The 15,675-nt window shown below is 35.0% G+C and overlaps 2 protein-coding genes across 2 annotated transcripts; one reads left to right on the forward strand and one right to left on the reverse strand.

Moving 5' to 3' along the window:
* Positions 1–218: 218 nt before the first annotated feature.
* Positions 219–629, reverse strand: LOC115965858. Its single transcript, XM_031085150.1, has one exon. It carries the CDS (start codon positions 627–629, stop codon positions 219–221), a length of 411 nt encoding a protein of 136 aa, XP_030941010.1.
* A 3,533-nt stretch (positions 630–4,162) lies between these two features.
* LOC115978063 (protein TRIGALACTOSYLDIACYLGLYCEROL 5, chloroplastic) lies at positions 4,163–4,867 on the forward strand. The gene has a single exon (XM_031100088.1). The coding sequence runs from the start codon at positions 4,416–4,418 to the stop codon at positions 4,830–4,832; it is 417 nt and encodes a 138-aa protein (XP_030955948.1). The 5' UTR covers positions 4,163–4,415; the 3' UTR covers positions 4,833–4,867.
* The last annotated feature ends 10,808 nt before the right edge of the window (positions 4,868–15,675 follow it).

The raw sequence follows: 15,675 nt of genomic DNA on the forward strand, positions 1-15,675 counted from the left end.
GCTATAGTATTAAGGCTTCTTGGCCATTAAGTTTCTTCGTATAAAACTTAAAAAAGAAAGAAAAAACTTACAATAGAATAATATTTATAAAAAAACAAAAAACAAAAAACAAAAAATGAAGATATTCCACTTTCTATGGGATACAAAGCTTCCTTAGAAGAAAAAACAAACAAACAAACAAAAATAGAAAAATAACGTACAAGACCATGATATTTGGTCTATTTGGTACTTAATTCACGAGAAGCTAGCAAGGCCTTATAAATCTCTAAAATCAGCCTATTCTCAACTTCTTCAGTCGAATAAACTACATGAGAAACTTGGCGTTCCTTTGGGATCCGTTTATCTCCGAAAACACTGCTAGTATTCAAGCTACCCACGTTGCCAGCCAAGCTAACCATCATGTTCATATAAGCATTCTTTATCTTGGTCCAAAGCTTCGAAGGTGAGAAATTCTTTAAGCGCAACTTTGGAACAGCTCTGATCCTCCACACTCTTCTTCGTGGGCTGCCTCCGAACCTCGTAATCTTTACGTTCTTTCGGACTGGTTTGGAACCATGGAGTCGTTGGTATCTTTGTCTTCGCCAGTATCTCTTCAAGGTACCTTGAACTGGTTTTGGAATCAACTCCATTTTTGTGAGAGAAAGAGAGAGGTTTGAATATGTCGAAGGTTGTGTGCATGAAAAGTCTTTTATATGTGGGAGAGAATAGATATCGTGGCAAAGTCATGTTCATATGTGCTAACGTATTGTTTTGACGAAAAGGAACCCACGACTCCCACGACTGCTTGAGGATATGAAAGTGCTGAATTAGGTCAAGAAAGCCGGTTTGACAAGTATTTTACTTTTGGGGGCATTCGCCTACCCTCTTCTTGTTTTTCAATAATGAGCCTGAATATTCAACTAAATATCCTATCATTTTTATTTTGATTACTAGGCCTTAATGTATTTCGGTTTGACAGAGACACAGATTAGGGCAATCATCTAAAATTCTACATATTTGACCACAGAGCAGCATTAAGGTCAAAACGTTTAATATTATTATGTGGACACTGTTGGGTGCCTGATCCTAACATGTACTTGCCTAAAAAAAATCAAAGATGCCTTTTGAACTGACACATCAAAACTTATTTGCATTGACATCTATTACTATAAAGATGGCTATGGTAGGACCGTTTTGCATTAATTTTCGAGGTTGACTGGTCGTGGTTGTGGTTGTGCCTCACTCATTAATTGCTTGGTGGTCGCGGCATTGCCTCTATAATTAAGTTGCAGCAACCAATTAATTTTTTCGGCTGGAATTTTCTCAATCCCTTCCCAATTGGAGGATCTAACTTTGGACAGCACAAATATATATATATATATATATATATATATATATATACACACACACCAGATTTCGCGCTAATAAAGCATGGTAAGTCATTCTTTTCTATATATTTTGGAGTTGTTTGAGGTAATTTTGTTAATTCATGGATAGTTTTGATAAATCATGAGAGCATTCGCATCCGATATCTACAAACTATTATATTTTACCATCTCAAAACCTACTTTATCATTTATACCATACTATTTTACAACACTCCCAACATCTCAACTTTTATTTTCCTATTCTACTCATTAAAATAATATTTCTATACAATAAAATAATATATCCCTCAATCACCATTATTTACAATACAACACATTATTTATTCTTTCTATCTCATTCTTTTTGTTCAACAACAACAAATTTTACTGAAACCACCATCACCACATGCTTACCACCGCTGCACTACGCACACCTGACAGCACCACCACCAACCCATAATCTACCATCACACACACACACACACACGCACACACACACACAAAAAACCAGACCATCAACACCACCCTCTCCGACCATCAACAAAACCCACAGCAAACCCACAACCCAACGCCGATCCAAACCCACGCAACCCACGGCAAATCCAAACAAAACCCACAACAAACCCACAGCCCAACACCGATCTCCACACCACATCCAAACACCGATCTCTGCACCAAACCCCAAACGCCACTCTCCACGCCACCACACTAGTCTGCAACGAGAGAGAGAGAAGAGAAATAATGAGTGGGTGGTGGTTTGCCATGGCCGGTGATAGTGGGTCAGGCCATGGTGTGGTGGCTATGGAGTTTTGAGTCTGAAGAGAGGGAGTGAGTAAGGACTGAAAGGAGAGAGAGAATCAGAGATTGAGAGACGGAGAGAGAGACGTGAGACAAAAAGAGGAATTGACACAATAAAATATTAGTTTTTTGTTTTAGAATTGTGCTACAATGCAATTCTAAAGGTAGAATTGTACTGTAGCACTATTGCAAAAAAATTTGCAATAGTTGAGTTTTACAATTCCGGAATGAAGCATGGTTTTTGTGTGAAAATGATAAAATTGCTCTAGATATGGCATTTAGCATGCCCAGTGCAAATGCTCTGAGGACCTATGGAGTATGGAAATATGAACTTGTTCTATTATTCAATGTTTTTTACAACTAAAAGGCATCTCTTACATTGAAAAAGGAGATGCAATAGAACTGAATGCAAAATAAATCTATCCATCAATAGGACAATACATGTCCTTCATGCTAAAAGTTTATCTACTAAAAGTACAATAATGAGTATAACTAAGTGCTACTATACAGGCATCTTTTTACTAACTTTTTGACTGTATAATATTCTTATAATTATGAATATTTGTGTAAAAGACCACCAAGCTTGTTGTGTATGTGAATCTTATGCTTATATCTGATTGATAAGGTTATGATATTCTTCTTCATCTATTTTTGGCGAAGAAATAAGAGTGATAGAGCTATGACTTTTGTCAATTTGATGTAATACTTCGATGTCATCTATCATAAGAGATAACTCAATATGGCACATCAAGATTTTTTCTTAAGGCCACGTTTTCTAACAAATCTTTTGTATGTCTAACCTAATCTATTATAGTCAACTTTTTCTTGAAGAACCATTATATCTTCTATTCCATAAAATAACTAAGGGATTTTGTTATCTCCTATGCTATTCATGCCATCAAGTGAAATAATTTCTATTAATATTTCTAGTATTAAATTCACTAGTACCCCATGATCCAAATTCTTCTAGATCTAGTGGTTCATCTATTTTTCTTTTTCGTGAAGAAATGCTTTATTTTTCTTCTTCTTTTTCACTCACTCTCACTTTCACTCAACACGTTGGTTTCGTGTGAGGAATTTGAAGATTGATTATCTTCATCATTTAAAACAAAACTTGGTTGTTTCATGGTGGAAATTTTATTCAAGGAATAAATAAAATTGTTAACGAGATAAGAAACACTTGTCTTTGAATATGAAGATATATGGTCTATAAATACTCTTCTAAGTATATAAATGGCCTACCCAAGATCATAATTGTTCAATACAGTGATGACCATAAATGATAGAGTATTATTTACCTCTATTCAATTTCTTTAGTTTTTTTTTTTTTAAGAATCACCTTTATTCAATATTGTACCCAATTAACAGTACTTACCCAACTTGCTTCAGGCTCTTAGATAAATTATGAAACAAGTTACAATAAATTATAGCAACAACAACCTCAAAAGTCGTAGTAATACAAATAGCTTTGTCATAAATCATGATGAAAACACCTATTAGAGGAAAAGTTGGGTATAATAAAACAAAAAGGTTTCCCCCAAATCAAGTCAGCGTGCCTATATATAAGACTTTATATATATATAGAGAGAGAGAGAGAGAGAGAGAGATATCACTAAACTAGTAGCATAAGGCTGTCCTAGAAGCAAATTTCCTAGGTGAAATTATTCAATTATCCCATATGGTACACATTTCTCTTACATAAAAATAGACTCCACGTATAGAAGTTAAGAAACATTGTTTATGAGTGTTGATCAACTTGCTTTAATATCATATTCATATAAGAGTAACATCACTGAAATGAAATTTCATCGTTGAAATGAAATTTGATTGATATGACTTTTGACAATAATTTAAAATTCAAACCTAAATAGAGATAATTATTGAGATGATATCTCATCTACCCTGATCAAGTCCTATAATTTCTATCACACTTATGATTCAATACATCTCATCCTATCGTAGGTATTCTATCTGATGATAAGGCTTCCATTTAGATGGTAATCATGGTATACAAAGTCGAAAATTGACTACTTAGAACATGTGTCAATATATATCCATGTCCCCTCTAATGCATAGGGGTAATAGAGGCAAGCCAAACCCTCCATCACAAAATAAGACACTCAATAATTCCTTCAAAAGCAGACAAAAATGGAGAAGGAACAAGATGTCCGTCCCTGACTCACATATCAATGTAACTGATAAGGATTCAACCCAAACAATAGGACCAACAAATACCCACCTATCATCTTTACCCACTCCTTCACTCACACCATGTTAGCAAACTCCAAACGCATCAAAACTGATTCTGATTCCTTTTGGAATATTTGGAATGAAAACAGTAGCAACAAGAAAAAGAATGAGAAGAAGAAGAAGAAGCATTTCCCAGTTAGTAAATTTCTCCACAACAACCCCAAGAAGGCAGAGGAAATAGTGTTGGGCCCAGGAGGTGGTGTTGGGATTGGGTGTGGTGTTGGATTGGGCTTTGGATTGGTTGGGGGAGTTGGCTATGGTGGCTGGCCCTGGAACCATTTGCAGCTGGTTATTGGGATTGGAATTGGTTGTGGTGTTGGTGTTGGGTTCGGATATGGGCAAGGGATTGGATATGGCTTTAGTTTGGAGTCCTTAGAGTCATACTTGTCTAAGCAGAGCTCTTCAGATTCAAAGAAGAGAGTTGTAATTGAGATATGAAGAGCATTGAGCAAGTTTTCATCTAACATTTCCAATTGTTGTTCAAATCTTTATGTTTGTTGAATTATTTAATTTTTACTACCAAAGGTTATTCAAAGTAGGATTGTGAGTACTGGCCCTACAGCTACCCTTGGGCAGTCTGAGCGCACCACTGGTTCATAGATTTCAATATGCTAGCTGAAAAGCCTGAAATCAATAATCGGATAATTTGTGCTCACACAAATTCAACACACACCCACAATAGGGCTGGAACATAATGGCCCAACTAATCATATATTATATGTTATATTAACATTGAATCACAATTAGAATCTAAATTGAATATAAATTAGTTTTTAATTGTTGATTAATTTTGTGCCATATATTTAAATATTTTAAAAAAAAATTGATATCGAGTGATCCATTCATAATACTTAACATGAAAACTAAAATAACCACGTCATTATCAATATTGTTAAATGTTTGCATGCATAAGCACAAATTACAGTCTAGTTTGTAGATTATAATCTAGGTACAAGGATAAAGTTTCTATACAAATGGGTTTAGAGAAAGTTCCTCCAAACAGCTACTTGGCAATCTTAAACAATGATAAGTGTCTTGGTCATGTGCACCAGCAAGTGATCTATCACCATAAATTTCAAACAATCCAAAGATCACATGGTTCCCAGCGAGTGCTGCCATACAGAAATGAACGACATATAATAGTCAGCAGATATGTAACCATCTTTAGCAATATAAATATACATATTGAGTAGAACTGTTTCTTTAGTCAGTTTTCAATATTCTCCTATGTCTCGTGTTGCTTGGATACATGACATCCTTAGGACATAAGACCTCCAATTATTTTAAAAACCTTGTTAAAAAACTTCAAATGACAAAGAAATAAGGAGAAAGTATCTTATGGGACACTCTCTCCATGTCAGCAACTTGCTTGGTGAGACTACCCACTAAAAATTGGACACGTGTAGCAAAATAAAAATATCATAATACCTTTAAAATTTTCAATAAGCCGCCCATTTTTCCCAAATTTTTGTCACTAAAACTGACCAAACGCTTTTCTTTTTTTCATTATTCAGAAACACAACTCTCTCAGAAACAAGAAATACACTCTCTATCACTTCTAGCCAACGGAAAATCACATATGCCGTTGCCAACAATCTCACTCTACCAAGAAAAGTTCCGACAACTTCTCCAGCATGATGGAAACACCTCAAAACACCAGAGTAGAGGTTTTTGCGATTGAATGGCAACGGACTGACTATTTCAACCACCCACCTCACCTCTATTTCAAAATCCACCCGAAAAAAATGTGATTAGATATGTGAGGATATTTTGAAGTCATATTTTTAGTTTTTTTGTTATTGCGTTGTATCATTTCTTTTATTTGTAGCACTATTTTTTTTTTTTTTTTTTTTTTTTTTGTCAAATGACCTCCTAAAAGGAACACAGTTCCTTCATTTCTAATTAGGGCCTTATTGAACCAATAGTAAGTTTGTTAAATGGCTATTCCATTTTTTATTCATTTTGACAAATTTCATTTTTTATGCAGGACCTTTGTTTTTAATTGGAGGTGCAACCACTTCTTAAGTTCCAAAAGCTACTTCTATGATGCATGGTAATTTTAGTTCTATTAATTCATATATTTTTTTTCCTTAGTTTTATCAATTAATTTTAATTTTGTTTCTATTCCTCTTTGTCTAGGAGAATCTACAGCCATGTTTTTTCCACCTGAGATGTGTTGTGATTACCTATGATTAGCTCTACAAAAATGTTTCAAGAAAGTTTCTTTTTGCCACAATTAAATCAAGTACTTTCTAATTTCTATACCTGAAGTTCATCACATTCTTTTATTTATTATTTTTTTTAATTATGATATTTTTTATGTATAGCTCTAACACATCAAAGGATGACACAAGACTTTGAAGAATCTTGGATAACTTTTATGACAACTTTTTGAACAATTTTTTGTGAAGCATGTTGGATAATTTTTTTTCTAGACAAACAAATTTTTGGATGGATATTTGAACAACTTGTAGCCGCTTTTTGGATGGCTTTATGCACAACTTGTAACCGCTTTTTGGATGACTTTATGCACAGTTTGTAGCTGCTTTTTGGATAGTTTTATGCACAGCTTCTACCCACTTTTTAGATGGCTTTATGCATAGCGTGTAGCTGCTTTTTGGATAGCTTTATGCACAGCTTCTAGCCACCTTATTTAGATAGAATTATGCACAATTTGTAATAGCTTTTTGGACAATATTTGTAGCTGACTTATGAAACTATTCCAACTTATAATTGCTAACTATACACTTTATCATATATGTGATAATGAATATTTCTTTCACTATAGTCTTTATGTTTTTATTTCCCACTTTCTTTTCCTTCATGTGTAATTTGATTGTAGCAGTTTTTCAAGTAGTATTTGACTATTTGTAATGGACTTGTGAACTATTCAAATAGCTTAAAGGTTTAGCAATCAAAGTTCACAAGTTTTGGTTATAATAAATCATTCTCAAAAATTTATTTAACATTCCCTTGAATACTAATACTTATTGGCTACCAAAATAGGATATATGAACAAAAGAATTTTAGTTATAACTACATTCTAGCTTTAAGATCATTTTTCAATTCATGTTTTTATCTTCACTGTCATTGTCAACGTTTTAATATGGTCAAATTTACATCCTTACACAAATATATTAGTGTCAATTATATTCATATGCCTCTTTAAAAAATAAAGAGGTGAAAAGTGATAAGGACAAAGGCCACAATTCATTGGACATTATAGAAATCCAGTATAAGAAGTTAGAACATTTAAAGTATAGACATTTCAAGTGATATTGCCCAAAAGCTGTTAAATTTATTCATTACAAAATCCATTCAGCAGGATGTATTACATATGAGAAGCCATTGCACAAGTCTATACATGAATAATCATTCTATGCTATAATAACAAATCATTTACTAGCTCAAAAAAAGAAAAAGAAAAATCATTTACAAAAGATTTGCTCTAACAAATCTAAAAGGGAAAATTTTTCCCAACAATTTCCTTCTTAATGTCTTCAAGCTATGTTAAACAAATAGACTAAAAAACAATGATAGCTTCTGAGCAACTAGAGCTTTAGCCTTAGTCCATAAAATTGTAGTTTTGCCAATAGTGTTGTCACAGCATACAGATCCATGTTTGAAGTTGGACACCAATCTTGCAAGTATCCTACACAATATTAGACAACATCAAAAGTTTAGAAACCAAAACAGAGAAATTTTTAGAATCCAAAAATTCAAAACTTTAAAGATTGGGAAAAGAAAAGACTTTAGTGAGGTCAGTTTTGAGCAAAAACAAATTATGCTAAACTTCAAGCATGATTCCAAGATTAAGTTCTTTCTATTAAGCTCAAGAGAGTACACACTGGTTCAACCCAAAATTGAAGGAAGAAATTAAAGGTGATATTTATGTCTATAGTTTAGGATTAAAGGGTGATATATATGTATATAACCAATAAGTTTGAACATGGCAATTCTACCTTTTCAGTCCATGAAAAAAAGGTGGCAATTCAGAGGCACCAATCACAAGCAATGGAAAACCAAATCAAATCCTACATGTCCAAATCCAAAAGCCCCTCTAAAATCTGCTACCCCAAGTCAAAGACCAACTATTTCATCAACTCAATCAACAAAAACCACCAAAGTAACACTAATTGTATACCAAAGACTAGCCACCAATATTAGTAGTAATAAGCAAACAAATGCAACTACCACTCTATCAAAATTTACAAACCAAAAGGGAAATTCATAATAATAATCTAGTTCAACAAAATCCAAAACTCAGTCCAAAACCAAGGAAGCAATCATTTTCACCAAGTGTGACAAGGGGTCCAAAAGCGGAATTCAAGCAAGAGAATACAGAAAATTTTATACCTTATTCCATTTCTCTTTATTATGAATGTGAAATTTGAATGAATTTGTAAGTAAAACAACAACTTTGTGTTTCCCTTAAATCTTATGACATAGCAAAAGCCAGACATAATATTGTAACCCAAATAACATCAAACACCCACTAGTCACTGCCTCCGGCATTCACCAACCCAAACTCACAAAATCCAAAAAAAAAAAAAAAAAAAAAAAAAAAAAAAAAAAAAAAAGAAGAAGAAAGAGTTGCCTCCGACAACCCGCCTGTCCTTGGTCATCGACACATGCACACCCAACTTGGGTTTCATACCCATTATCAAAAATCTTAAAATTTTCAACAATACTTTAATCAAAATCACGAAATGAAGCGAATTGAAAAAGAGATGGGATCAGATTACCTTTAGGTGAGGAAATCTAGGAAAAAACTTGTTGGAAAACCATGGTTTTTGCAAGATGGCAGAGTATAAGTGGAGAAGATCATATAGGTTCTTTTCGCAATGTCGTTGTTAGGATGGAGCGGTCGTCGGATTGTCGCCATCTGGTGGATTACCATTGGTTGGAACTAGAAGAGACAGAGACCATTAGCTGGAACTGGAAGAGAGAGAGAGAGAGAGAGAGAAGAGAGTGAAATTTGAATTTTGAAAAGGGAATGGCTTGTGTCCAGTGGCCAGTTGCCACTAGACACATTAGGATACGAAAACGTGTCCAAGAGTGAACATGTGTCCGCCTCGCAACGTGTCCAGTAGCACTGGCCACTGGACACAAGCTCCCCCCTTTTGAAAAAATCAGATAAATAATACTTAGAGGAGCTGGCCGGGGTATTGAAATTTGTGAGGGTATTGTGACTTTAAGGTGTTACACATGTCCTATTTTGGCTGGAAAGACTCACCAAACAAGTTGCTTACATGGAAAGAGTGTCCCATAGGATACTCTCTCAGAAATAAGAGATGATAACAACTTCGGTTGTTAGGAAACCAGTTCAAGTTGGGCATGCAAGTATATAGCAACTTTCAAAAACTTGCTTCTCCCGGTCTAGAGACAGAAGAAATAATCCTCATACCTCTTCTAAGAATGGTCAAACAAATCCATATTCCCTTCTATTTGGAAGTGTACATATCTTCTGCATTGCAAAGGGGAAAAATCCTTGATCCATACGCTACAATCAGTTTGCTGACTTCTCGAAAAAGCAGTATGCCATTAGGAGATAATGAATCAAAAGCCAATCTCTCAGATTTATTCAGCACCAACTCAGCAATAAATTTCAACAATGGAGTTGTGACCTATACCGTGGTTTTCTGTCAAAATTACTTTGAAAAAATAAAGGATAGTTCAATTTCTTCTACTTTAATTAATATCCACTTGATGAGATGACTAGGTCAGATCATAGGAAGTTGATTGCATTAAAGTCACCATTAGATGAACTATGTCATGAATTTAGGGATATAATACAAGGCTAGTTATTTAGGTCAAACACAGTCAGAATAGGGAAACAACTTCAGCAGATACCCATAACTTCCAACAAATTTTGCCTCCAAAACATGCATAAAATATCTAAAAAAGCACAAAATGAAATTATGACTAAACAAGCACAAAATTTTAAGCCACATCGTACACTTATTTTCTATCTCTTATTTTTTTTCTTTCTAAACTTCTATTCTCTCTATTCTTAAAAAAATATAAAATAAAAAATAACTCTTATTCTCCCTATTTGTTCACATTTACTGTTACACTTCCTTTAACATTTCTCCTCCCTCTTTACTTCTTTATTTTCCCACTATTCTCTACTTTACCTCTTTATCTCCCCAATACTCTCTACTTTACTGTTACACTTCACTCATCATTTTCTCTTTCTTATATTTTGACTCTTCTTCTCCCCATGTCTTCTATATATATCTAAAAGCTGAAACGTAGCATTTATTGTTGCTAAGCTCCTACTGAGCCACATCACCAAATGATATAGTTTAATGAATTTTATTTATTAAAATGTTTCAAAAAAGAAAATCATAATAATGAAGACATGTTGCTAAGCTCCTACTAGAGAGAGAGAGAGAGAGAGAGAGAGAGAGACATAGAGGGTAAACACACCATGGCTAACCCCCTGCCGTCGCGCCGTCACAACCAAACCCACCAAATCAACTAAAACCAAAAATCATTAGATCATTTGAGCTTGGATTCGATCTAGAGAGAGAAAATGACAGGGAGAAAGAGAGCCAACCCACCGCAGCCGCGCCACTACTATTAGATTTGACCAGCCATTCACGATCCAACAAAAAATCAAACCAAATTTCAACCACGATCCACCAGTGAGAAGAAGGAGAGAGAACCAGAGAGAGAGAGAGAGAGAGAGAGAGAAACAGCTTAGATGAGAGAAAGAGAGAAACGACAATGAATAGAGAAGAAAGAGAGAGAAAAGAAAAATATTATTTTAAGGAAAAGAAGAGAGAGGAGAAATAAAATATTAGTTTTTATTATAAGTTTGTAGCTAAATTAAGATGTCAAAGATAACAACTTATTGTAGTTTCATTGCTATTTTTTTTTTTTTAAGTATAGCACCTTTGTTGTAGCCTGCATTTTGGTGTTTTAGTTGCTAAAATAGCATTATAGCAATTATACCACCTTTGTTGCAAATGCTCTTACTACACATTCTTAAAAAAAGTTAAAAATAGCTTAAATTCAAGATTTAGCAACTGCATTTAAAATTTTTATAAAAAAAAAAAAAACAATAACATTTTTTATGTGATAGTAAATTAGTAATTATATTAAGAAAAACAATAAATTGAATCTCACATAGAATTACACAAATGATATATATATATATATATATATATATATAGTTTCTTTTACAAAATAGATCTTTAACAACAATTTCTTAGATAACAACCACTTCATGTGAGGCTTGAATCATACAATTATTTTTGTAAAGTCTCTCACCCAAACTTATCCAATATTCCAATATGCCCTGACCTCTATACAATCCAACAAAATTGTGGATACGTCAGCCAAAGAAAAAAAATTTAAGAGTCAAATATAAGGTTATCATTATTTTAAAAAAAAATAAAAGGAAAAGAGTAAACTTTAAATGGAAACACAATGGTAATTGCAAACTTTATGTTTGAATAAAATGTTAGGGCTTTGTTCGTCCCAAAAACTCAATTATGGATATGGTGGTAATTGAGCAAGGTTAGGATCACAACTAATTTGTATTATGGGCTAATATTAATCCACAATGGGAGATTTGAATGAGAACAAGAAATAGCTACGTAAAAATCATGTAAAACTCAATTCTTACCATTGCATATCATGGATTGTGTTACAAGGGTTTCTCTCAAGAACAAATATACTCTCCTATTGTAATTCTCTCTTTCTCTTATGTATTCTGTGTCTTTTTCTTGGCACTTATCCTTCCTTATATTAACTTTATCTTCTTCTCTAGAATGTGTTGTCCTTGTCCACTGGATAACTTCCTGTCCCATCGGGCTCTTCTTTTCTCACTTTTTCATCATGAAAGGAGACTATTGGGGCTTCTTTTACTATTCAAGCTTATCATTCTACATTAAATGTAATGGTGTCAAGCAGGTGACCTTCATTAACACGGAAGTTACTGTAGAATCATTAGGAAGCTTCAAAAAGCTTCCTTGGAGAACCTCATGCTTTCTAGAATTCTGCCTCTAAAGCTCGATTAGACCTCGAATGGGGTCCTCAACATTTGGATCTAAGATGGCTCTATGCCTAGTTTGTGGTCCGAGGCTTGAATCTCTTAGAGAGGCTTATTCTCAAAGTGAGTTAGTCAATATTGAGCTTATTTCTACTATTTAGGTTGATATTAATTAGGCCCTATATATCCATTACCCTACCGACTTTAAAAATAAAAAAATAAAAAAAATTTAATGTTAATCTATATATATATATATATACACAAAACTGAAGCCCTTAACTTAGTTTTGACTTTTTTTAGAACTCCCACATTTTTACACATCGGCATTATTAAAAAATAAATAAATAAAAATGAAAAAAAAAAAAAAAAACTATTTCTAACCCAAAATTTTCAGATTAAAAAAACAAAATCTAAAACCCGAAATTTTTTCCACAATTCTGAAAATCAAACCCGTAACCTCCTAACTCTGAAAATCTTCTCTACTATCTCTTCTCTACCTTTCTCTTCCCCCAAACGCCATTCTCCACATCAGCTTCCTTCAAATTTTTTTAAAAAGAAAATCCAACTCCTTTGCTCCACAAACTTTATGGCCTCCTTCTCCCCAATTCTACCTTGATGCCGCAGTGGCAATGGCGAGACACTCCGTGTTTTCAAATCAATGTTCTTAAATTCGTTCCGTGTTTATTTTTCCTCACATCAATGATCAAACATAAAACTTCAAATTTGCTACTAAATGATTTGTGAGAGGAAAAAAAAAGTAGAAGAAGAAGAAGAAAGAATTTAGCTGTGGTTTGGGATGGACGAAGAAGCATTCCTCTTGGTTCTTCAAGGCTTGCATTTGTACTTTGTAAGTCTGTAGAGTTTTCAAACTGGTATAGTGAGATGACTAAATGAGACTTGGAAATATAAAAAGGCAAAAGATTGGAATGTGGTATCACGTGGGTAGGTGGCTGGACTTGGGAGTGGAGAAGCTTCATGACGTATAAAATTATAAATATACCAAGAAAACCCAAATGTGAATTATTTTTTCTCAATAACCACTCTTGATCACTTTATTATGATTTTCTTTTTTGAAACATTGTAATAAATAAAATTCATTAAACTATATCATTTGGCTTAATAATAGTCATATATAAGTAATATATATAACTATTGGTTATATGACTATTGTGCTATGTATTCAAGAGTTAGGCCATTGGTTCTGTAAAAAAAAAAGAGTTAGACTATTTTGAATATACACTACTATCAGTTTCTTTAAGACTTTCTCCCCTCTCCCCGTGTGTGTGCGTGTTAAAATACTTGGTATTCTCAAAAAAAAAAAAAAAAAAAAAAAAAAAAAAAAAAAACAAAAACAAAAACAAAAACAAACTTACATCACAACATTTATTAGATTATTTGATGATGCCGTAAAAATCACCAGTGATTCATTAATTGTCTTCATTAATGCGTGTACCTTCCGAAATCCTCTTTGTGCTAGGATTCCATTTACCTTGGGATTCTATGGTGGCTAAGTGCGTGTCGCAAGTATTTCCAATTAGGGTTTCTGGCTACCACGTGGGTGCTCGATCTGTCCCTGTTGCATCCGTTTATGCAGGATCCGTCCATAACAGACTTTGCACAAGTTTGGCCTGTCCTCTATCGGCCCACGGATGTGGAACCGTCAAGCCCATTTCATGGAAATCCATCAACCTAGATTTTTGCCCTCTTCAATTGCCCCCTCACCCCATGGGTCCGTCATCTTTGAGCGAAAGGACCCGTGGGGTGACGGTTCAAGGTTCAGGAGATGACAGTTCAAAGGCTTGTGGGTCGACGGTTTCAATACGGATGCCGTGAACTGTACCCACCCCTGACAAGTTGTTTGGAAGCCATTTATGACGCATGACACATGTCGCTCTTTCATTGGATATTATCTCGGTTCAAAGCGTCGCTTCATCTTCCGTGCACTTCCTCTATATATATCACACTCTTCTTTTCTCATTTCTCTACTTTCCGCTAAAACACACTGTCAGAGCGCTTCTGTCATCCTTGTCAGAGACCACTCCGTTCAGTTGTTGTATCCGTCATCAACGCCCTTCTTCCGTTCACTCACTAACTTAGTAAGTACTCTCTTTTTCACAAGTCTCTTTTACCTCCAGATACTCTTTTTATTTTCTTAGACTTTATACACCCGTCACCCCTTCTAGACCCATCAGAGTCTTAGGTTTTGTCGTCACATGTAGGCAATGCCTAGTGCATCAAGTAACCAGTCAGTTGTCCATGACGAGGCAAATTACAAGGAAGTATACCAGTCAGGTCACAAAGACCAAGAGAGTCCAAGCGAAGAGAGGAGTCCATCTGCCTCTCCCTCGTCCTCAACAAATGAGGATATGGAGATGGCTAACCCAGAGGAGGTTTTTGATGACAGCGAGGAACAACCAATAAAGTCTGTCGTAGGTGCTAATGGACTTAGGGAGTTCATCATGCTACTGGAGTGGATGGTGAATGATTTTAGGTCCACCATCGAGGAGAAACACTTCAACACTCTTAGGGCCAATTACCGAATTCCAGATAACATCCCCATCTGTTTACCCTATAAGTCAGAGAAATGCTACTATGAAGGGGTAAAAGGTGTCGGGGTGTACGAACAGATGCTGAAGGCAGGACTTAGGTTTCCACTAAGCTCCCTTCACAGTGAGCTTCTTAAATACCTAGGCCTGTCCGTCAACCAAGTATCCCCAAATGCCTAGAGGGTCTTCATAGCAATGAAGGTCCTGTATGGTGCTATGTCAAATGGTGCTAGGAGGCTAATGGTGTGGGAATTCCTTCACTACTACCGTCCAAATGAAATAGACAAATCAAGGGGGATATACAGTTTTGTGCCTAGGAGTCTGTTTTTGAAGGTTATATTTGAAACCCCAGACTCCAATAGGGACTGGAAGGGCCATTATTTCTTCCTAGAGGGTGACGAGTGGATGCGTCATCCAGGGGACACGGAACACATGCCCGTAGACACGACTTGGGGCATATTGCCTCCATCCAGTATGCACCCGTCCTAGTGTGTGAACTCTTTACATAACCATTCAGTTTATTATAATTTCTTCAACACTTTTAACCGTCTTCTTCTTTGCAGTTCGTCGGCGTCCACAAGTTGTACTTAAGGAGTTCAACTTTCTTAAGAGAATTTTTGCCAAGACCAAGCCGGAGGAAAGGACTTGGGCCAAACTAGTCACACTTGATACCATCCATTGATATTGTGACGGACTTGAACCAACGCCAACAACCGTCAAATACAACGCTAGA

This window comes from Quercus lobata, chromosome 2 (genome assembly GCF_001633185.2).
Source record: "Quercus lobata isolate SW786 chromosome 2, ValleyOak3.0 Primary Assembly, whole genome shotgun sequence".
Taxonomy (NCBI): domain Eukaryota; kingdom Viridiplantae; phylum Streptophyta; class Magnoliopsida; order Fagales; family Fagaceae; genus Quercus; species Quercus lobata.